Source organism: Dendrobates tinctorius, unplaced genomic scaffold, assembly GCF_039654945.1.
Source record: "Dendrobates tinctorius isolate UK_male_01 unplaced genomic scaffold, ASM3965494v1 ptg000027l, whole genome shotgun sequence".
In the NCBI taxonomy this organism is placed as follows: Eukaryota; Metazoa; Chordata; class Amphibia; order Anura; family Dendrobatidae; genus Dendrobates; species Dendrobates tinctorius.
The window spans coordinates 3,009,223-3,033,812 of NW_027361695.1; the positions used below are offsets into that span (position 1 = coordinate 3,009,223).

At 42.4% G+C, this 24,590-nt stretch overlaps 1 protein-coding gene across 2 annotated transcripts; it reads right to left on the reverse strand.

The window, feature by feature from the left end:
• Positions 1-1,119: 1,119 nt before the first annotated feature.
• Positions 1,120-21,121, reverse strand: LOC141084773 (deoxyribonuclease gamma-like). 2 transcript variants are annotated; one of them, XM_073569688.1, is made up of 9 exons: positions 21,017-21,121; positions 11,404-11,497; positions 8,562-8,650; positions 6,675-6,764; positions 6,271-6,383; positions 3,979-4,091; positions 3,194-3,351; positions 2,716-2,809; positions 1,120-2,186 (listed from the first exon to the last, which is right to left on the reverse strand). In XM_073569688.1, the coding sequence occupies exons 2-9, from the start codon at positions 11,482-11,484 to the stop codon at positions 2,112-2,114; spliced, it is 813 nt and encodes a 270-aa protein (XP_073425789.1). In that variant the 5' UTR covers positions 11,485-11,497; positions 21,017-21,121; the 3' UTR covers positions 1,120-2,111. The 2 variants fall into 2 exon arrangements, with proteins under 2 accessions (XP_073425789.1, XP_073425788.1); XM_073569687.1 differs by lacking the exon at positions 21,017-21,121 and having other exon boundaries at positions 11,404-11,526.
• Positions 21,122-24,590: the final 3,469 nt, after the last annotated feature.

Sequence of the window (24,590 nt, forward strand, 5' to 3'; positions counted from 1 at the left end):
TCTCAACCTCGTTCTTAGCGCGCTCCAGAAGGCGCCGTTCGAGCCTCTCCAGGACATTCCTTTGTCCCTTCTCTCTTGGAAGGTCACCTTTTTGATCGCCATTTCCTCCATCAGAAGAGTTTCTGAATTGGCGGCCTTGTCATGTCGTTCCCCTTACCTCATTCTCCATCAGGACAAAGCCGTCCTCAGGCCCGTTCCTTCTTTTCTTCCAAAGGTGGTTTCCGCTTTCCATATCAATGAGGATATCGTCCTTCCTTTTTGTCCGGCTCCATCTCATCCTCTTGAGAAGTCTCTCCACAAACTGGACGTAGTTAGAGCCCTGCGTGTCTATCTTGCCAGGACCTCTTCCTTCCGTCTGTCCGATTCCTTGCTAATCATCTCTGAAGGTCGCCAGAAGGGCCTTCCGGCTTCCAAATCCACGATCGCTCGCTGGATTCGTTCTACCATTCTGGAAGCGTATCGTCTTCAGGAAAAGCGGCCCCCTCCGGGAGTAAGAGCTCATTCCACCCGGGCTGTGGCGGCTTCGTGGGCTGCTCGTCACCAGGCCTCGGCCATGCAAATTTGCAAGGCTGCAACCTGGTCATCTTTGCACACCTTCACGAGGTTCTACAGGGTTCATACCCAGGCCTCGTCTGATGCTGTGGTTGGTAGGAAGGTTCTGCAGGCGGCGGTGGCTCACCGGCCGACCTGATCCTTTCGGTTACTTTCGTTCCTTTTTGCTGTTCCCACCCTTGGGACTGCTTTGGGACGTCCCATGGTATTCTGTGTCCCCCAATAAGGCGATAAAGAAAGATGGATTTTTGGTTCTTACCGTAAAATCTTTCTTGGAGCCTTCATTGGGGGACACAGCACCCTCCCTGTTTCAGTTGTACCGTGTTGGGTCTTAGAGTCCCCTGTTGGGTTGGTACATATGGTTTGAGTTTTTTCTCGTTGCTTCTCCTACTGCTTTTTCACCAACTGAGGTGCTTGGTGCCTGTCGGTGGGTGTATACTGCCGGGGGAGGAGCTAATTTTATTGTTTTTGCATAGTGTCAGCCTCCTAGCAGCAGCATACACCCATGGTATTCTGTGTCCCCCAATGAAGGCTCCAAGAAAGAGATTTTACGGTGAGAACCAAAAATCCATCTTTTTGCTTTTAATTCACTTTGCTGGTTTGTAAAACCTTTTTTTCACAAATTTATTGACATCTTGTACCAGTACATTGATATTGAATGTGGATTTAAAGATAATCAGTAATTTGTTTAGAGGGTTAAAATTCAGACGGAGCAAATTCTGCATAGTGACGATCGTGATTGTTCCTGTATCTGTGAATCTGAGTTTTCCAAAGTTTTTCTCGATTTGGATCATGTTTTATCAAAATAGTTTTGCTGAACCCTTCACCGCTCATGGGACATAGTAGTACGTTGAATTTACGTGTAGGGAGCAGGCTCGGGGGCTGAGCTCGCACCCCACCGTACGTGGCAGATGCTGTTTGTGTTACACAGCCGGTATCTACCCTAATCCTGTCCAATTGGTGGCTGGGCTTCAAAGGAGAAAATTACTTTCTCTGTTTTAAAAATTAAATGTAAAAAGTTTAAAAAAAAAAAAATATATGCATAGAAAAGAAATTCAAGTTTCCCCTCCCCCATATTTAAAAATAAAGAAATAAAAAGCATATTTGGTATGGCCGTGGCCATAAAGGTCAGATCTATCCAAATTGTAAATAAGCCCATAATGTGAATGCTATAAAGAGAACAGAAAAAAAAATAGAATCTCCAAAATTTGCATTTTTCTTTCCTATCACCAGACCATCATAATAAAATAATTAAAAAAAAAAAATGCTACTAAAAATGTCGTATGTACCTGAAAATGGTATCAAAGGAATCATCTCGCCTTGAGAAAAACAAGCCCTCCGTTGCGGAAAAATGACTCAGAACAAATTCTATTTCCCGTCCCAAAGAAAATGAGCGATGTCAACATAAAAAAATGGGAAAGTGTGAAAACACAAATTTGGCGGTGGTGGGAAGGGGTTAAAAATCTGTTTTGTAAAATGGAAGTTTGGGATAGAGGCTGAAATGCAAAAGTTAAAATGTGGCAGAGAAAATAAAAAAAGCTATGAACTCGGGACTTTGGTCATTTCTTCTTGGCAGTTTTTCCTTTTGCTTGCAGCTCCACTTCTACGGGATAGTGATCGCTCACTTTCAGCGCCTGCAAACAAAATAATGGCAGCGTAGGATTTATGCATCAGTTTTACAACTATTACCCCTGCTCCAAACTACACATATAGCTACTGCCCCCCAGGCTTTAGCAGGGACCTCCTCTTAAACAGTTTTAATAAATTCTCATATTCCCCATGACATAAGATTTCTGGAGAACTTTCTTTGTATCATTCCTGTCATTGCTCCAGAAAATTTACAAAGAAGTTGACAACTGGGTGTCACCATTAATTACCTCCAATTAGAAATGTTTTATAGTTCTCTTGATTAGCTGTGTCGCTTACCTCATGTGCAGGGTGCTGCAGTAGCTTGGGTTATTCACGGTTCCCACCGCTCATACAATAAGTTAGTTGCTAGTGGTCGTGTACCTAAGCTGCAATGCCCTGCACATGAGGTAAGTGACATGGCGAATCAGAAGAACTATGCTAATTTTCTTATTGGAGATGTTTGCTAATATTATTACTACACCTACCATATATTGGGATAGGACCTTGGAGATGGAAATACTCCTTCAAGCTTACCTCCTCATCAGTCAGTTCATATTCTTCCTGGAAGTTGAAGGGCTTGGCTGAGTTCGGGACGATATGCTGGAACAGGTCATCGTGTACGACTATCCTAAAGACAATTTATAATTGTCATTTATAATACCTGGGCAGCTCAACTTATGTAAAACTCAGTGCTGCCCTTTGATAAAGTATTTTTTTTGGACAAACCCTTTTACATTTTATGAAGATGGCAGTCTTGAATGTGCCAGATTTCTATAAAAGAAAAAAACTGTGCAAATTCGGGCCCTCTGTTTTGGGAGGCCTGGTGTCTTTGCAGGCATACATTTCCAATTGCATTTCACATTATAGCTGTCTGGAGGGCATTAAAGGACTCCTGGACGGCCAGTCTGTAGTCATATGGATGACTGGATGTAGTCCACCGGTAAACTATCCTAATTTGGACATAAATATCCAACACGGATTATAAGGTCATCGGTAGAGAGTTCGTACGTACCGGTCGTATGAGCAGTCCGTCGTTTTGGTGGCCGTAGTGTCTTTGTCATCGGTGATCAACCAGTGGAAGCTTTTATCGGCCCTCAGTCTTATCGTTTTCATCTTTTTGCCTGAGACGTACGCCCCATCGGCATTGAAATCTCCCAGAAACATAATATTCTATATAGTGAAAAGGTTTTTTTTTAATGCATAAAGCTTACCTATTAATTGGAGAGAAAAAGTGCAGTATGTATGAATAATAAAACTTTGTAAGATATTTACCTTCCGGCTGCCTGTATATTTCCTATCTATAAACTCTCTGGTCCAGATTGAAGCCAGATTTAAAAAAAAAAAAACCCAAAACTATAAGTCGCTATGTAGCCCAAGCCTTAAAGTGAATTTCTAATCCAAAAATAGAATTGACCTTCCGTTAGTAAATAAGTTAAAATAGCAGCCAAAGTTTGAACATTTTGTTTGATTTATTTCTAGAGAAAGTTAGATCCATTTTCTATACACTTCCTGTTGTGCTTTTTTTCAAAATGGCCACCACATCTAAACTAAAAAAATGCTAATATCTCTAAAAGAGAATGAAACTTAATTACCAAGTTTTGGCTGATTCTCCAGTAACTGATTTACTAATATGTGGCTAATTTTACACAATAGTTCTAAATCCCCTTTAAATAATCCCTACCATTAAGAAATGTGATTGCAAGCTCTTCTCGTCAAATTATGTATCCAGACCCTCATTACATCATAGGTTAAGACTGTAACATTAAAAAAATGGTAACGGTGACAGTGTTCCATCACCTTAGTCTCCCACTTCTTGGCAACATCAAGATAGACATCATACAGCTCATCGATCTCCTGGACAGAGTCTTTGGGAGTTGTGTGCACCGGGATAAGGACGAAATTCTTCACAGCTGGAAAGCAAATACATTTTTGTCTTAAACGGCATAGTATTAAAAATGCACAGAGATGAGGCTTGCATAGGGCGCCAGTCACACAGGTACGCCTGATGCAGCCAGACACTTTATTGTTGCCTGTCTTTGCGGGGTGCACGTATATCGTTCTGGCATGATCTAATAGTATCAATAGTCTGTAAGCCAGACACTGTGTATCACACGTATCTGTGTCATTGGACCTATGCAAGCACCATCTGTGTGCAGTTTTAATATTAGGCAACCACCCTCTCCATGAATTATTGGTAGGTTTGTGGGTGTTTACGCCATCAGTATTTTGTACCTGTGCTGCCCCTGCCTTTATCGTGGTGGTCTACTGCATCATGCTAGTGTATCGATAATCTGACCTGGTATTGGTAAGGCTGTTTCATTTTCAGTGATGTTCTTTGAATCTATGTCCCCCTTTTATAATGTACTACAGACCAGGGCAAAGTGCGGCCCGCGGGCCACATCAGGCCCACTGGCTGTTCCACTCTCACAGACCGAGATAGTCGAAGGGCTGAAACAATGGCCCATCCGCCTCCTCCTGTCACTGCTATCGGGCTGTCAGACAGCAGCCCATACATTGGTGGAGGAGGGGTCATCGGCCCATTCTTTCACCAATCTGCATATGGGGCAGCAGTTGCTATGACGTGATTTCGTCACGTCAGTTGTGCACTGTGGAGAGTCAGCGCATCGGGGGAACAGGAGTGAGGTGAGTATATGGTGCTTTTGTTTTTTTCATGTATATGGGATATTTGTATATAGGAGATTATGTGGGGGGTTCAAGCGGTGTATAGGAGGCTATGTGGGGGGTTCAAGCGGTGTATAGGAGGCTATGTGGGGGGTTCAAGCGGTGTATAGGAGGCTATGTGGGGGGTTCAAGCGGTGTATAGGAGGCTATGTGGGGCTCACACTGTATATAGGAGTCTATGTGGGGGTTCAAGAGGTGTATAGGAGGCTATGTGGGGGATTCAAGCGGTGTATAGGAGGCTATGTGGGGCTCACACTGTATATAGGAGTCTATGTGGGGGTTCAAGAGGTGTATAGGAGGCTATGTGGGGCTCACACTATATAGGAGTCTATGTGGGGGTTCAAGCGGTGTATAGGAGGCTATGTGGGACTCACACTGTATATAGGAGTCTGGGGGGGTTCAAGAGGTGTATAGGAGGCTATGTGGGGCTCACACTGTATATACTAGTCGGGGGGTTCAAGAGGTGTATAGGAGGCTATGTGGGTTCACGCTGTATATAGAAGTCTATGTGGGAATTCACACGGTGTATAGGAGGCTTTGTAGGGGGCTCATGCTGTATACAGGGAGGATGTGTATAGGGGCTGTGTGTGGGGGCTCAGGCAGTGCATAGGGGTATGTGAAGGGGTTCATGCGGTTTATAGGTGGGCATCATACTTGTCTCAATCTTAAGTGATACAATATAAAATAATATTAATATTGACCATAATATTGACCAGAATTTCAGCCTATTGGTTCGGCCCCCCTCAACAGTCACGGCCTCACTTTTTCAATTTACTGCGCACTAAAATTTGCAGCCGTTCTATATATTAAATTTTTCTTTTGCTTACAGCTTGATGCCTAGGAAACCGACCACTGTTGCTGTCTAGCTTGAAGTTTTATGCCCATAAAGGGGCTGTCCACTTTAGTGGACATGTTTTTTTTGTTTTTTTTTTCCCCCCCCAAGTGCATGCAATCGGGGATAAAAAAAAAATCATTTTTGCAATTGAGTTTCCTTTACAATTTTGCATTATTTGCCTTCTATAGCCGCTGTGTTGTACTGTTTATTGCTGGCTGCAGAATGAGTTAACTGAGAATCTGTCAGTTGACCACTCTGAGCCCTGGTTAAGTTGTTTTATCTTTTTCTGAGCTCCTCACAGTTGGTGTATGACCACAAACCACTTCAAATTTGAATGTGCAGGAATATAAACAGCTTGAAAATGGCAAACGCGGCAAATTGTTTAGGGAAATCCAATTGCAAAAATTAATTTTAACCCTAAATACATGCATTTAAGTTTAAAAAAAAAATATTTATTGTCCCCAAAAGTCCCCTTTAAGAAGTTTGCTGCCATGTCAACCGCCCCTTTGATTTCCTCCCCCACGCAGGTCACTAGCTTCTGACTAGTGACATTTTTTGGACATTTTTCATACCTGTCTTTTTGGATTCAAATCTGAGAATAAAAGGTTCTCTTGCAAAGGAATCCTCGTCCCCCTCCTGCATATCCTCGTACTGGTACTGCTCCTTCACCGACACCAAGTCATCCCTGCAACAGAAACACGAGTGATACTGAGACAAGTAGGGACTGCTGTAGGGATCACGGTGCAAAATGATGGGGCTGAGATGCAATACCAGACACAACCCATAGACAAGGGAGGCACTGTTCCAAATATATATGTGTGTGTGTGTGTGTGTGTATATGTGTATATATATATATATATATATATATATATATATATATATATATATATATATATAACAACCCCTTTAAATTCAGAAAACATTTTTAGATATATTGAATTTCGTGTGACCGGCTGCTGTACTAAACATACATTACCTGTAGATAAAGAGATATTGCTCCTTGTAGTCATTTCTTCCCAAAGGTTTGCTTATTATATATGTATACGATACACCATCCGCACATGTGCTAGATAGAGGAAATTGGGAAGAAAAAGGATTAATTTTACACAGTGTTTTCAAAACAAGATCAATCCCTTAAAACGTTTTATCAGAACTACAGGGCAGACGTATTGGGCCCTGTTTCCCATAACAACCAATCAGAGCACAGGTTTCATTTCAAAAATGTCTGGAAAAATTAAAGATGCTCTGTGATTGGTTGCCATGGGTAACACAACTGATGTCTTAGTTATGGTCAGGCCTAAGGCGTATTCAACTCGCAATCCTTAGACTATAGATAGTAGCAGCGGCCCTGATTATGGTGGGACCAAAGTAGGGTGCAGTTACACTTTAAAGGGGGGGAGTCATTGTGGTTTGTGAGCAGTCACATACAACCCAGGGGCATAACTTATAATGCCCTGTGGTTTGGGGGAAATGCTTCTATGTATGTAAATGTGTGTGTGTATATATATATATATATATATATATATATAGTTGGGTCGCCCTCCCAGGGCCGTGGGGTACTCGGTACCGGGCCCGATGAGCTTCAATGGGAGATGTTACGGCAGCTGGGACCCGGCCCGTGGCCCTGGGCGCCCATTGTAAAAGGGGAATGTTGCAGTGTGCTTATGATGAGTGAGTCGTGACGCCACCTGTGGTGTTCGGCAATGGAGATGTAAGCCAATGCTGCAGACAGATCCTCTGGGACAGATGGTGTGGTGCAGCAGTGATGTTATAGCCCTCCACAGGCAGGGCTGTAGTCCCAGGGCAGTGTAGGTGAAGTGACACGTAGATGATGCAGTGTCAGGTACAAGGGATGTAGCAGTGCTGGGCAGGTTGGCGCAGGAATAAGTGGAGGACACCAGGGCATGTAGTTCCAAAGCTTTACTCACAGTCTGTTGCAGGTACAGGTGCCTGCTTCTGTGCCGTGTCCTCCGGGTCAGGAGCTCAGCCAACTTCAAGGCAAGATGAAGTACTCCCTTCCAACACTCCGCCAACATATGTGCCTTTTCTGAGCGTCTCCTCTTATAGCGCCTTTGAGTGAAGTACCCACAGTACTGAGTTACACTGGAGTTCCTCCTGTCAGATGTTCCTATGAACTCTACTTGTACGGCAGACAGCTGTAGCCTGCTTCGTGGACTCCTTGCTACTAAGTCACGGCTCACTATCTTTGCTGTTGTGCCCCCAAGTCTTGTGTGGAAATAAAGTGGTCACTACTTCTATTCCTCCGGTGTCTGCTGCAGGACCATTAGTATCCGTACAGCCTCGGGGACCGGACCCCGGCCTTGCGCTTAGAACTTGAAAAGGGTTCTCCTCTCCTCTAACCCTGGTATTTGTTCTCTTATTCTCCTCACGTTCCGTGCTAATCCTTCTTCCCAATGGAGAATCAAGCTTCCTTTCTCTGTCTCTTTCCTGTGCCAGCAGACCCAGATCACTGTGGCCTGCTGCAGCACTTCCTTCTTCCATCCCTCTCCCGGGGATCTTCTCTTTCTCACTCTCTGTCCTTCTATATCCTCACTCACTGAGTGAATGAATGACTGAACGACTCACTCAACTCTTCCCGCTCATTTATGTGAACTAAACTCCACCCACCTCCCAGCACGTTTCGTGTTCCAAGCAGGGAGTCACCAAGGGGTGCTATGCTAAACTCCAAGCAGGGAGCCGCCGAAGGTGCTTTGCTACACTACTTTGTGGTGTGGGGTGCAGGTGTCTCCACCTTACCTGGATGGTGGGGTACCACACCTCAGGAGGAGGTGCAATACCTCTGTGGCGACTGAACCCTCAGGGGCGCCACATATATATAATCTCAGACCAAAGGGCCATTTACCTATTTAACTCATCCACAAGTTTTTTTGCTGCTTTCTCCTTTGCATCAAAGACTTCCAGTAGCACGATGATGTCGTAGCGTGACACTATCTGCAAGAGTAGCAAACATGAAGCGTAGTCCGTGCCCTCCATTATCTTATAATAAAATGACACACAAATCCAATTAATCACCTTTTTTTTTGCCAAATAGGATATTATACAGTACTGTGCAAAAGTTTTAAGCAGGTGTGGAAAAAAAATAGATGGAAAGTAAGAATGCGCTAAATCACATGAATATGTTGATGTGATCGCCATTCATCACATGAATATGTTGGTGTGATCGCCATTCATCACATGAATATGTTGGTGTGATCGCCCTTCATCACATGAATATGTTGGTGTGACCGCCCGTCATCACATGAATATGTTGGTGTGACCGCCCTTCATCACATGAATATGTTGGTGTGACCGCCCTTCATCACATGAATATGTTGGTGTGACCGCCCGTCATCACATGAATATGTTGGTGTGACCCTTCTTCATCACGTGAATATGTTGGTGTGACCGCCCTTCATCACGTGAATATGTTGGTGTGACCGCCCTTCATCACATGAATATGTTGGTGTGACCGCCCTTCATCACATGAATATGTTGGTGTGATCGCCCTTCATCACATGAATATGTTGGTGTGACCGCCCGTCATCACATGAATATGTTGGTGTGACCCTTCTTCATCACGTGAATATGTTGGTGTGACCGCCCTTCATCACGTGAATATGTTGGTGTGACCGCCCTTCATCACATGAATATGTTGGTGTGATCGCCCTTCATCACATGAATATGTTGGTGTGATCGCCCTTCGTCTTCAAAACAGCATTAAAGCATCAATCACACATATTACACCTTATTTTGTTATTCTCCTGCAATCTCTCAGGACTCACAGTACATAGACGCTCATGGCAACCCTTTGGCACCCCACATTTGTGCCATCTGGAGGTGATGGGTGCCTGAACAGTCACCCACACAACTTAAAAGGGGTCGTCCGGTCACAACATATTGATGACCTATCCTCAATATGTTAATGCTGTTCTGCAGTATCCGGCAGCAGCCGCTACATATTGAGAGGAGCTGTGATTGCAGCAGGTTTTTTTTCAAAGTATTTCCACCCCGTAGAACCAATAACAGGTAATGAGTGTGTGTGCTGCTGTAGGTCATCAATATGGTATAATCGGACAACCCCTTTAAGCTCTTCACCACCTTGCGATTTTTCCATTTTTGCAATTTTGTTTTTTGCTCCCCTTTTTCTCAGAACCATAATTTTTCTATTTTTCCATCAATATGGCCTCGTGAAGGCTTGTTTTACTTTTATTTTATTTACATTTATTTTACCATATAGTGTATGGGGAAAAAACTCCAAGTGCGGTGAAATACCGTATCTTAAAAAAAAAAAAGTGCAATTTCTCATTTGCTTTTTTTTTTTTTTTTTACCATGTTCACTAAGTGCTAAAACTGACCTGCCATTATGATTCTCCAGGTAATTACGAGTTCACAGATACCAAACATATATAGGTTCTTTTTTTATCCAAGTGGTTAAAAAAAAAAATCCAAAGTTTGTAGGAAAAAAAAATGGCACCATTTTCCAAGACCCGTAGTGTCTTCATTTTTAGGGATCCAGTGCTGGGTAAGGGCTTATTTTTTGCATGCCAACCTGACTTTTTTTATTGATACCATTTTGGGGTTGATACGATGTTTTGATTGCCTGTTATAGCATTTTATTGCAATGTTGCGGCAACCAAAAAAAAATTCTGCCTTTTTGATTCTTTTTCTCATTACGCCGTTTACTGATTTACTGGTTTAATTTACTTTATATTTTGATAAGGTGTTTATGAATGCAGCGATACCAAACATGTATTTTTTATTGTTTTATTTTGAATGGAGCAAAAGGGGGTATTTTGAACTTTTATATATTTTTTATAACATTTTTTTTTAAATGTTCACTTGCTTCAATAGTTTCCTTAAGAGACTTAAAGCTGCAACCTTCCGATCGTTTATGTTACACATAGGAGGGCTTTAACACGATTTATAAATTTCGATTTATAAACACTAGCCCTGAGCTGGCGTTCCTAAGAGATCTGCAATGACCAGCACAGGCGTCTTCTGCAGACCCCCTGCTGTCATACCAACCCATCGGCGCCTCGCGATCATGTGATGGGGTGCCGATAGATGGGTGTTATGATGCGCATCAGGTTTGAGTGAGTTAAATGTCGCTGTCAGTGACTGACAGCGGCATTTAACATGTTTACAGCCGTGGGTGGATCGCGATTCCACCCACGGCTGGCAGAGGCACATGACAGCTGATCAAATCAACTGTCATGTGGCTAGAAAGATGCCAGATCCGGCGCTGATGGAGATGACCTTGGATGTACTTATACAAGGTTGTAAATGGGTTAAATGCTGCTGTCAGTGATTGAGAATTGCATTTTGGTGGGTTCACAACAGCAATTGTAGCTAGCTTGGATTGCTGCAGTTAGGCAGGTTCTTAGCTCCTAAGCTTGCACCATACACCAGCAATCTCCCCATGAAAGAGGGAAAGTGACAATACTAATGTTTAATGTAGACTTAGGACTTAAAGAGGTTTTGTGCTTAGCAGAATCAACAGTAATCTGCATGGGGAACTGGCAGCAAGTCTTCAATTTCCCTGCAGCACTCCCACAGTGGAAATGTATCATTACACAGCTTTTCATGTAATCTATGGATATTTTGTGGATCTTGGCATCCTGTGAGTGGCACAATGCCCAGTAACTTACTCTGGCATCAGACCTCCATTGCCAGTGCATATCCTTAATCAACCCCTGTGCACCCACCTTGGTAATGTTTGAGAACACTTTGCGGTCGGTGCATTTCTTCAGCCCCAACCTGCGGGCATTGAACGCGGCAATCTTCATTGCTTTACACCGTCTGCTCGGAAAAAGATGAAGACAAGACATTTTCCTGGTGAAAACCACAGTCTCAGCTGAAAAGTTTCCACTTCCTTCTGCAAGATACTGAGTTTAAGGGGTTGTACAAGATCAAGAAAAACATGGCTGCTCTCTGCTTGTAACAGTGCCTCGCCTGATCTTTGCTTGTGTCTGATACTGCAGTTCAGCTTCACTGAAATAAATAAGACTAAGGCCTCTTTCACACTTCCGTTTTTGACCATCAGTCAAAATCCTCCAGGTTTTGAAAAAAACGGATCCGCCATTTTTTTTTTTTTTGCGGATCCGTTTTTTCCCCCATTGAGTTGCATTACCGGCAGATCTTGACAGATGGCCATCCGTTGGATCCGTTTTTGTGAGGATCCGTCAAATTTTTTGCGTCCGCCGGCATGCCTGGATGGACCTTGCAACGTTTTTTTTGTTGTTGGATCCGCATTTTCCATTGCGCATGCCTGGAGAAAGGAAGTCAGGGAGAAAATTAACCCTGAAATCCTTTCTGGCAGACGAAAAAATCTCTCTCTCGCCAGCGGTTCCTTTAAAATTCTTCATTCTGCGGATCCGTCAAAATACGGATCCTGTGGCATCCGTTCACATTAGTTAGCAACGGATCCGCTTTTCCGCATTTTTGGCGGATTTTAACTGACACAAATAAACTGAAGTGTGAAAGAGGCCTAAGCTGCAATACTATTTGCAACCTGCAGACAGGTGTGGCGCTGTTTTAGGAGAAACTCCTGTTTTTTTTATATTATACAACCCTAACACAGCGCCTCTCTCCCCTATGTGGTTGGGTCTGGTATTACATTGAAAATGGTATCTGGCACCGTTAGAAAGGAGTAGCGCCAGTGACGATGTGACCCCACAAACCTGCTGAGACACATATAAACGATTGTGCATGTGTACTGTTCAGCCCATGCATGTTACGTGCCAACTGTGCACACATCTCAAAAGGTGTATAGGGTCTTAAGATCTTCATCAGCACTGATCAACCCCTTTAAGTAAGATCCAAACATGGCTTGGAAACATTAAAACTTTACAGTAATGGATCATAATGAGTCTGCAATACCAGACACAGCCTGTGGACAGGAGGGGTGCTATTGCTTGTAAAAGAGCAGCAGCATTTCTCGTGAATGCACATGAGGCATCACACTATAAAACCCCACTAAGACAGGTAAAGTATAAGTGTACCGTCCTGCTGCGACGGTGAATAGTGCATAATATAATGTTGGCTACATTTTTAGATGACGGTTTATTGGAAATGATAGAATCGTTTCCTCTTTACATCTTGGTTTCTGTTTTTTTGTAAAGAAGTTATAAAACAAGTCATTACAGATTATGGAATGTGAAGAATTTTCTGCAAAAACGTGGAGCGATGGAGTTATTGTTATGTGGAAACGCAGCGATAAAGAGTCTGAAGCAACATAAGAAACCACAGGAAAGTGTTACAGACTCGCAAAAGATACTGGAAAGACATAATAGAAACTAAAGAGTAAAAGGGGAGAACATCTCTCGCTCCAGAAGACCCAGCGGTACACAGATATCCTATATAGATCACGGTGTAATACCTAATTTCAGCAGTGGGAAACACAGTGATAATATTGTCTGTGGATCTCTATAGCAAAAGCAGCAAGAAAAGCTTAACGTCGGAAAGTTACTACCTATCAGACATGGACGCCCACTTTTTTTTTTCTAGCCCTGTTTTTGTGATCAGGATGGTGGGTCTTACTAGTCAAACCCGCATTGATCAGCAAGTTACTAGTTAACTTAATAACTTGGCAAGTTGAGACATATATTTGTGGGGACCCACTCTTGACACCCCCACTGGTCAACTGTTTGAAGGGGCAGTGGTGCTCATTTTCAGTGCCTTGAAAAAGTATTCACACCCCGAGAACTTTTCCACATTTTCTCATGTTACACCCACAAACTTAAATGTATTTTCTTGGGATTTTATGTGATACTAACACAAAGTAGCAAGTATTTGTGATCTGTATAGGAAATGATACAAGGTTTTCAGAATCATTTGAAAAGTATAAATCTGAAAAATGTGACGTGACGTGCATTTGTATTCAGCCCCCTGTAGTCTAATACCCCTAAATAAAATCTTGGGTGACCAATTGCCTCCAGAAGTCTCATAATTAGTACACGGCGGCCTCCTGTGTGTAATTTATTCTCAGTATAATTACAGCTGTTCTGTGACGGTCTCAGAAATTTGATTGGGAATATTAGGGATCAAACAGCATAAAGAAAAAACCAAAGCACACACCAGACAGGTCAGGGATAAAGTTGTGGGTAAAAGTAAAGCAGAGTTAGGCTATAAAAAAAAAAAAAAATAGCCCAAGCTCTTAACTTTTCACGGAGCACTTTTCAATCCATCATCCAAAAATGGAAGGAGTATGGAACAATTGAAACCTACCAAGACATGTACTTTCACCTCACTTGGTATCCCAAGCAAGGAGAGGACTAAAGGGCCTGTCACACTAAGCGATATTGCTAGCAATATCGCTGTGTGTGATACTTACCTACGACCCGCTCCCCCGCTGCTTATCGCTGATCGCGCGAGAACAGGCTGGACTGTTTCTCGTCTTCAGCTTCCTGCGGCGCTTCCTGTGGAGAGACGAGCGTGGAGCCGGGCGAGAGGATGTCAGGATCGCCTAGTGTGGCAGGTAAGTAGCGACCCCCGTCCCCAGCGATGTCGCTCGTGAGATATGCCTGTGTGGCAGCTCACTAGCGACCACTTAGCGATGCACCAGCGATCCTGACCGCGTCATATCGTTGGTCGGGATCGCTGGTGCATTGCTAAGTGTGACAGTACCTTAAGAAGAGAAGCCTTCAAGACACCCATGGTCAGTATGGAAGAGCTGCAGAGATCCGCAGCTAAGGTGGGAGAATCTGTCCACAGGACAATCAGTCAAATACTCGACAAATCTTGCCTTTACAGAAGAATGGCGAGAAAAAAGACATTTTTGAAGCAAATCATGGGAAGTCCCATTTGCAGTTTGCAGAAAGTCATGTAGTGGTCACAGTGTGCATGTGGTGCTCTGGTCAGATGAAACCAAAGAAGAACTTTTTGGGATAAATGCAAAATACTATGTGTGGCAGAAAACTAACATTGCACATCACCTGAAAACAACATCCCCACCGTCACACATGGTGGAGGCAGCATCATGCTGTGGGGAGGCTTTTCTTCAGCAGTGACAGGGAAACTAGGCAGAGTTGAAGGAAAGATGGATGGAGCTAAATACAGGCCATTCCTGGAGGAAAACTTGATAGAGGCGGCTAAAGACTTAAGACTGGGGTGTAGATTCACCTTCCATCAGGACTACGACCCTAAACATCCTACCAGCGCTCTAATGAATGACTCTGATCAAAGCACATTCATATGTGTGAACGGTCCAGTCACAGTCCAGACCGACATCCCATTGAGAATCTGTGGCATGACTTGAAAATTGCTGATCGTAGATGTCTCCGTCCAATCTCACTGAGCGAGAGCGTGTGTGCAAAGAAGAAGGGGTGAAAATATCACCTCTAGGTGTGCAAAGCTGGGAGAGACAGACCCCGAGAGACTGCAGCTGTAATCGCAGTGAAAGGTGATACTGCGAAGTACTGACTCAGGGAGCTGAATACATCTGCGCATCACAAGTTTCAGATTGATATTTGTTAAATATTTAGAAAACCTTGTATCATTTCCTTTACACTTCACAAACACTTGCAACTTAGTGTTGGTGTTATATCACATAGAATCCAAACCAAGCCAAATCCATCTGCAGATACACCTGTATGCAGCGCAGTTTGCTACAATGTATCAGACAAGTGTTGCTCACATAGCATTGTCTAGACTGGATACAAGTATGTCCACTTCCAGCTGTATAAGGTGGATTGTAAGTGTTCCCATTCAGTGACAGCGAGTACAAAAAAAAAAAGTCTTGAAAATTGTGAGAAATTAAAAAAATTATATTTTACAAATTTGTCAAACATTACATTTCTATAGGGATTAACCCTTACATAATATAAAGCAATAGGTGGAAAATAAAACATAACCTTTAATCCGTCAATTAAAAATACTGATCATGTGTCACCCATGTGAAAATATAAAAAACAGCATACAACTGCTTATCCAGCAGGTGGGCCCTAAACAAGAGAAAAAGAGACCCCACCTAGATACAAGGATATAGATGGTCACCTAATGGTTTGTTACATAGGTAGACAAAACATCTAAAGGGTACAGCAATCGAGATACGTTCCACTCATAAATGCCATAACCTATTTGCACATATATGTAAAAATCATGCAAAATTGCCAAAAAGGTCTCTCAGGACCACAAATTTGACAGTCAGGTGAGAGTAGTAATATAAAAGGAACAATCTCACCAAGTAGAATAATGGGTCAGGAGTCCCGGAAGATCCTCTGTCCAACTGCAGGATAAAATAGGGGAAGACAATACCCTGCCCCATCCCTAAAGGGCTAACATCAGCTAATCCCCAGACTCCTGCCCTAACAAGGGCGGTCCACAACTAGCCCTAATTTGCACATGCCCTGCACTTTCCCTAAGGCGGTGCCCAACGCGTTTCATCCAAGTACAATCTTCAGGGGACTAAACTTGTAAAGTGCCATAGTGCTATTAATGAGAGGAAACCTTCCACTCCCTATGCTGTCCGCGGGTAGTGGAGGAAAAAAGGGCATATTTATAGATAACCTCATGTGCAATCACACATAGTTGGTAACAGCTGTCGCCACATTTGATTACCTCATATGTCACATATGCTTTTCCACATGCATGGACCATTTGTTAGCGGCCCCCCCGACAAGCGCCATTAACCATGCCATTTCCAGTCATGGAGCGCACGCCGGAGGGAGGGCATCATGAGCATTACTCCGCCTCCAGCGCCGCAGTGCACCCTGAAACAGCAGCCGACTTCCGGTCCAGAGTGGTGACGAGGCATCATAAGCCTTACTCCACATCCAGCGCCGCCGGTGCACCCTAAAACAGCAGCCGACTTCCGGTCCAGAGTGGTGACAAGGCATCATAAGCGTTACTCCACCTCCAGCGCCGCCGGTGCACCCTAAAACAGCAGCCGACTTCCGGTCCAGAGTGGTGACAAGGCATCATAAGCGTTACTCCACCTCCAGCGCCGCCGGTGCACCCTAAAACAGCAGCCGACTTCCGGTCCAGAGTGGTGACAAGGCATCATAAGCGTTACTCCACCTCCAGCGCCGCCGGTGCACCCTAAAACAGCGGCCGACTTCCGGTCCAGAGGGATGACACAACGCGTCCCAGCGCGTCCCAGACGGAGGCGTGACTCTGCCACCCACAGCACCGTCCCCTGGTGTACATCATAAAACAGCGGCGGATTTCCGGTCCGCGAGGAGTGACAAGGGGCGGACATAACTCCACCTACCAGAATCTCGGTACGTCATGTGCACCCTGACAAAGCGGCCGACTTCCACCACACAAGTCAGATGTATGGGTGCAACACGCGGCCAATTTCCGGTCCGCGAGGAGTGACAAGGGGCGGACATAACGCCACCTACCAGGGTCTCGGTACATCATGTGCACCCTGACAAGGCGGCCGACTTCCGCCGCACACGTCAGATGTATGGGTGCACCACACCGAACCCTTCCATCCTCCATCCCACAGCAGCCATCACTGTGCGCACGCTGTACATACTTCCGGTCCATGTGGAAAAAACAAAACAAAAAACCACTACTGGTGACATCAAATGGAAATATACACCAGTTAAATAGGGTAGAAAATGCCCCCACATGTAGAGTCCAGCGATCCCAGGGGTATGATTCCCCCTACACAATGCATTATTGTTGCAGCACTTGATAAACAAGATTAACTTGTGCTCCATGCAGCGCATAACCCAGCTTGTTAAATAAATAATACTGGGCCAAGGGCCGCCGAACAACCTCTCCATGTGATGAATACCAGTTTGTCCTTATACACAGTACTACTCAATGCTATTAAGCAGAGGACCGCATATGACAGAAACATAATCATCAAGGGGATACATTTGTTCTTATACACCCCTTCTAGTAACAACAGGGGGGTGTATATTTATATATGGGAGGTGACAAAATATAAATTCTATATGATTGCATGTATGTAAACAAAATCCTGACACGAGGTGACAAGAAGAGAGATTGTAGCGTATTGGTTAATAGACTACTGCAGGTAAAGAGACCAAGGAAAAATTCAAATAAAACACCCACAATGTATTTGATCATTAAGGCCTTTGGGTGCAACTGTGCCCAAATAAAAAATCCACATCTGACGGGTGCGGCGGAAGTCGGCCGCCTTGTCAGGGTGCACATGATGTACAGAGACCCTGGTAGGCGGTGTTATGTCCGCCGCTTGTCACTCCTCGCGGTCCGGAAATCGGCTGTGTGTTGCACCCATACATCTGACTTGTGCGGCAGAAGTCGGCCGCTTTGTCAGGGTGCACATGATGTACAGAGACCCTGGTAGGCGGCGTTATGTCCGCCCCTTGTCACTCCTCGCGGTCCGGAAATCGGCTGTGTGTTGCACCCATACATCTGACTTGTGCGGCAGAAGTCGGCCGCTTTGTCAGGGTGCACATGACGTACCGAGATTCTGGTAGGCGGAGTTATGTCCGCCCCTTGTCACTCCTCGCGGACCGGAAATCCGCCGCTTTTTTATGATGTACACCGGGGGCCGGTGCTGTGGGTGGCAGAGTCACGCCTCCGTCTGGGACGCGCTGCATCATCCCTCTGGACCGGAAGTCAGCCGCTGTTTTAGGGTGCAACGGCGGCGCTGGAGGTGGAGTAACGCTTATGATGCCTTGTCACCCCTCTGGATCGGAAGTCGGCCGCTGTTTCAGGGTGCACTACGGCGCTGGAGGCGGAGTAATGCTCATGATGCCCTCCCTCCGGCGTGTGCTCCATGACCGGAAATGGCATGGGTAATGGCGCATGTCGGGGGGGCCGCTAACAAATGGTCCATGCGTGTGGAAAAGCATATGTGACATATGAGGTTATCAAATGTGGCGACAGCTGTTACCAACTATGTGTGATTGCACATGAGGTTATCTATAAATATGCCCTTTTTTCCTCCACTACCCGCGGACAGCATAGGGAGTGGAAGGTTTCCTCTCATTAATAGCACTATGGCACTTTACAAGTTTAGTCCCCTGAAGATTGTACTTGGATGAAACGCGTTGGACACCGCCTTAGGGAAAGTGCAGGGCATGTGTATATTAGGGCTAGTTGTGGACTGCCCTTGTTAGGGCAGGAGTCTGGGGATTAGCTGATGTTAGCCCTTTAGGGATGTGGCAGGGTATTGTCTTCCCCTATTTTATCCTCCAGTTGGACTGAACAGAGGATCTTCCGGGACTCCTGACCCATTATTCTACTTGGTGAGATTGTTCCTTTTATATTACTACTCTCACCTGACTGTCAAATTTGTGGTCCTGAGAGACCTTTTTGGCAATTTTGCATGATTTTTACATATACACTCACTGGCCACTTTATTAGGTACACCTGTCCAATTGTGTGTTAAGACTTAATTTCTAATCAGCCAATCACATGGCGGCAACTCAGTGCATTTAGGCATGTAGACATGGTCAAGACAATCTCCTGCAGTTCAAACCGAGCATCAGTATGGGGAAGAAAGGTGATTTGAGTGCCTTTGAACGTGGCATGATTGTTGGTGCCAGAAGGGCTGGTCTGAGTATTTCAGAAACTGCTGATCTACTGGGATTTTCACGCACAACCATCTCTAGGGTTTACAGAGAATGGTCCGAAAAAGAAAAAAAATCCAGTGAGCGGCAGTTCTGTGGCCGGAAATGCCTTGTTGATGCCAGAGGTCAGAGGAGAATGGGCATACTGGTTCGAGCTGATAGAAAGGCAACAGTGACTCAAATTGCCACCCGTTACAACCAAGGTAGGCAGAAGAGCATCTCTGAACGCACAGTGCGTCGAACTTTGAGGCAGATGGGCTACAGCAGCAGAAGACCACACCGGGTACCACTCCTCTCAGCTAAGAACAGGCATCTGATGGCTACTTTCAGCAGGATAATGCGCCATGTCATAAAGCTCGAATCATCTCAGATTGGTTTCTTGAACATGACAATGAGTTTACTGTACTCAAATGGCCTCCTCAGTCACCAGATCTCAATCCAATAGAGCATCTTTGGGATGTGGTGGAACGGGAGATTCGCATCAGGGATGTGCAGCCGACAAATCTGCGCCAACTGTGTGATGCCATCATGTCAATATGGTCCAAAATCTCTGAGGAATGCTTCCAGCACCTTGTTGAATCTCTGCCACGAAGAATTGAGGCAGTTCTGAAGGCAAAAGGGGGTCCAACCCGTTACTAGCATGGTGTACCTAATAAAGTGGCCAGTGAGTGTATGTGCAAATAGGTTATGGCATTTATGAGTGGAACGTATCTCGATTGCTGTACCCTTTAGATGTTTTGTCTACCTATGTAACAAACCATTAGGTGACCATCTATATCCTTGTATCTAGGTGGGGTCTCTTTTTCTCTTGTTTAGGGCCCACCTGCTGGATAAGCAGTTGTATGCTGTTTTTTATATTTTCACATGGGTGACACATGAATCAGTATTTTTAATTGACGGATTAAAGGTTATGTTTTATTTTGCACCTATTGCTTTATATTATATATCTTATTTTGGGTGAGATTCATGCCAATTTCCAACAGAAATTGTGTTATGCTTTATTGATAAGGATTAACCCTTACCTATGAAAAAAACAAAAACCACTTTAAGACGACGCATAAGAGTGCGGCAGCTGCTAAGGGAAAGGGATGCTGTAATATATACAGTAAAAACTGTAGGGGACGCTATTTCTTGACATATTCTTTTATTATTATGTATTGCTTATACGAATATAATGGATATCATCACTGTCCCCATTGGGGCTCACAGTCTAAATTCCCTATCAGTATGTCTTTGGAGTATGGGAGTAAACCGGAGAACCCGGAGTAAACCCACACAAGCACGGGGAGAACATACAAACTCCTCGCAGATGCTGTTCTTGGTGGGATTTGAACCCAGGACCCCAGCGCTGTAAAGTGCTAACTGCTGAGTCACCGTGCTGCCCTCCCTAGGTTCTTCTTAATAGAGATATTGATCTGGAAGAAAGCCCATAGAAGCGATAAACAGCCTCCCTCCCTCAGACATAACTACAAATTCATTACTCGGGGGTCAAATATTAACTTATAATATAATAGTAATTTGAGCCCTCTTGCAAATTTATTAAACGCCCTTAGTAATCGATGGGCATATTATAATTTGATGTACCCCTATAATAAAAGCTGTGATGGATCAGAGCTCATACTAGACTGATTCTTTCTAGAAAGTGGGGGTCTCGTTATACTCTGGAGACCCTGGTTATACATGAAATATCTTCTGAATAATAATATAAATGGATATGAAGACAGCAACCTAATGACATAATAAATCTATATATCTCCTGATTAATCTATATAAATCCTCAATGCATAATAAAATTCTGACTTACTGTTGTCTCTGGAAGGCTCCTTAAGACTTAGAGGCAGGGAGAGCAACTTCAGATAATGCTCCTTTCTATTGAACAAACAAGAAGAACTAGTTTTCCTTTTCCTAAATAGTACAAGGTATGTGCCTATATAATATACCGCCCCTATCCAGAAAGTCAAAACACAGTCGCTACATGAATGGAATTCGGTTAATAGCATGTAGCCACTAATTGCAATGGGTGTGTTGTTCTTCAGGACCTGATAAAGATCTGAGTGTCACTGTCTCCATTTCCCATCTTTAAAAACGGTCTGGTTTAAATACACGCATATTCTAATGCCACAAATTATGAGAATTCTGTTTTGAGAACAAATATTATCTATTTACAAGAATATAACTACTATAATACTGCCCCCTATGTACAAGAATATAACTACTATAATACTGCTCCTATGTACAAGAATATAACTACTATAATACTGCTCCAAAGTACAAGAATATAACTACTATAATACTGCCCCCTATGTACAAGAATATAACTACTATAATACTGCTCCTATGTACAAGAATATAACTACTATAATACTGCTCCTATGTACAAGAATATAACTACTATAATACTGCCCCTATATACAAGAATATAACTACTATAATGCTGCCCGTATGTACAAGAATATAACTACTATAATACTGCTCCTATGTACAAGAATATAACTACTATAATACTGCTCCTATGTACAAGAATATAACTACTATAATACTGCCCCTATGTACAAGAATATAACTACTATAATACTGCCCCATGTACAAGAATATAACTACTATCATACTGTCCCCTATGTACAAGAATATAACTACTATAATACTGCCCCTATATACAAGAATATAACTACTATCATACTGTCCCCTATGTACAAGAATATAACTACTATAATACTGCCCCCATGTACAAGAATATAACTACTATAATACTGCCCCCCTATGTACAAGAATATAACTACTATAATACTGCTCCTATGTGCAAGAATATAACTACTATAATACTGCCCCTATATACAAGAATATAACTACTATAATACTGCCAGAATGTACAAGAATATAACTACTATTATACTGCTCCTATGTACAAGAATATAACTACTATCATACTGTCCCTTATGTACAAGAATATAACTACTATAATACTGCCCCTATGTACAAGAATATAACTACTATAATACTGTTCCTATGTACAAGAATATAACTACTATAATACTGCCCCATATGCAAGAATATAACTACTATAATACTGCCTTCTATGTTCAAGAATATAACTACTATAATACTGCCTCCTATGTACAAGAATATAACTACTATAATACTGCTCCAATGTACAAGAATATAACTACTATAATACAGCTCCTATGTACAAGAATATAACTACTATAATACTGCCCCTATGTACAAGAATATAACTACTATAATACTGCCCCCCTATGTACAAGAATATAACTACTATAATACTGCCCCCTATGTACAAGAATATAACTACTATCATACTGTCCCCTATGTACAAGAATATAACTACTATAATACTGCTCCTATGTACAAGAATATAACTACTATAATACTGCCCCTATGTACAAGAATATAACTACTATAATACTGCCCCTATATACAAGAATATAACTACTTTCATACTGTCCCCTATGTACAAGAATATAACTACTATAATACTGCCCCTATGTACAAGAATATAACTACTATAATACTGCCCCTATGTATAAGAATATAACTACTATAATACTGCTCCTATGTACAAGAATATAACTACTATAATACTGCCCCTATATACAAGAATATAACTACTATAATACTGCCCCTATGTACAAGAATATAACTACTATAATACTGCCCCCCTATGTACAAGAATACAACTACTATAATACTGCTCCTATGTACAAGAATATAACTACTATAATACTGCCCCTATATACAAGAATATAACTACTATAATACTGCCCGTATGTACAAGAATATAACTACTATTATACTGCTCCTATGTACAAGAATATAACTACTATCATACTGTCCCCTATTTACAAGAATATAACTACTATAATACTGCCCCCCTATGTACAAGAATATAACTACTATAATACTGTTCCTATGTACAAGAATATAACTACTATAATACTGCCCCATATACAAGAATATAACTACTATAATACTGCCTTCTATGTACAAGAATATAACTACTATAATACTGCCTCCTATGTACAAGAATATAACTACTATAATACTGCTCCTATGTACAAGAATATAACTACTATAATACTGCCCCTATGTACAAGAATATAACTACTATGATACTGCCCCCTATGTACAAGAATATAACTACTATAATACTGCTCCTATGTACAAGAATATAACTACTATAATACTGCCCCTATGTACAAGAATATAACTACTATAATACTGCCCCTATATACAAGAATATAACTACTATCATACTGTCCCCTATGTACAAGAATATAACTACTATAATACTGCCCCTATGTACAAGAATATAACTACTATAATACTGCCCCTATGTATAAGAATATAACTACTATAATACTGCTCCTATGTACAAGAATATACTATAATACTGCCCCTATATACAAGAATATAACTACTATAATACTGCCCGTATGTACAAGAATATAACTACTATAATACTGCTCCTATGTACAAAAATATAACTATCATAATGTCCCCTATGTACAAGAATATAACTACTATAATACTGCCGCTATGTACAAGAATATAACTACCATAATACTGTTCCTATGTACAAGAGTATAACTACTATAATACTGCCCCATATACAAGAATATAACTTCTATAATACTGCCTTCTATGTACAAGAATATAACTACTATAATACTGCCTCCTATGTACAAGAATATAACTACTATAATACTGCTCCTATGTACAAGAATATAACTACTATAATACTGCCCCTATGTACAAGAATATAACTACTATAATACTGCCCCCCTATGTACAAGAATATAACTACTATAATACTGCCCTCTATGTACAAGAATATAACTACTATAATACTGCCCCTATGTACAAGAATATAACTACTATAATACTGCCCCCCTATGTACAAAAATATAACTACTATAATACTGCTCCTATGTACAAGAATATAACTACTATAATACTGCCCCTATGTACAAGAATATAACTACTATAATACTGCCCCCCTATGTACAAGAATATAACTACTATAATACTGCTCCTATATACAAGAATATAACTACTATAATACTGCTCCTATGTACAAGAATATAACTACTATAATACTGCCCCTATATACAAGAATATAACTACTATCATACTGTCCCCTATGTACAAGAATATAACTACTATAATACTGCCCCTATGTGCAAGAATATAACTACTATAATACTGCCCCTATATACAAGAATATAACTACTATCATACTGTCCCCTATGTACAAGAATATAACTACTATAATACTGCCCCCCTATGTACAAGAATATAACTACTATAATACTGCCCCTATGTACAAGAATATAACTACTATAATACTGCCCCTATATACA

Coding starts and splice junctions, on each gene's coding strand:
- LOC141084773 (XM_073569687.1), bottom strand. CDS start 11,526: ATGTCTTGTCTTCATCTTTTTCCGAGCAGACGGTGTAAAGCAATGAAG. Junction 3,352..3,978: donor CCAAGAAGTGGGAGACTAAG/GTGATGGAACAC, acceptor TTCACTATATAG/AATATTATGTTTCTGGGAGA. Junction 2,810..3,193: donor ACGGACTGCTCATACGACCG/GTACGTACGAAC, acceptor AATTGTCTTTAG/GATAGTCGTACACGATGACC.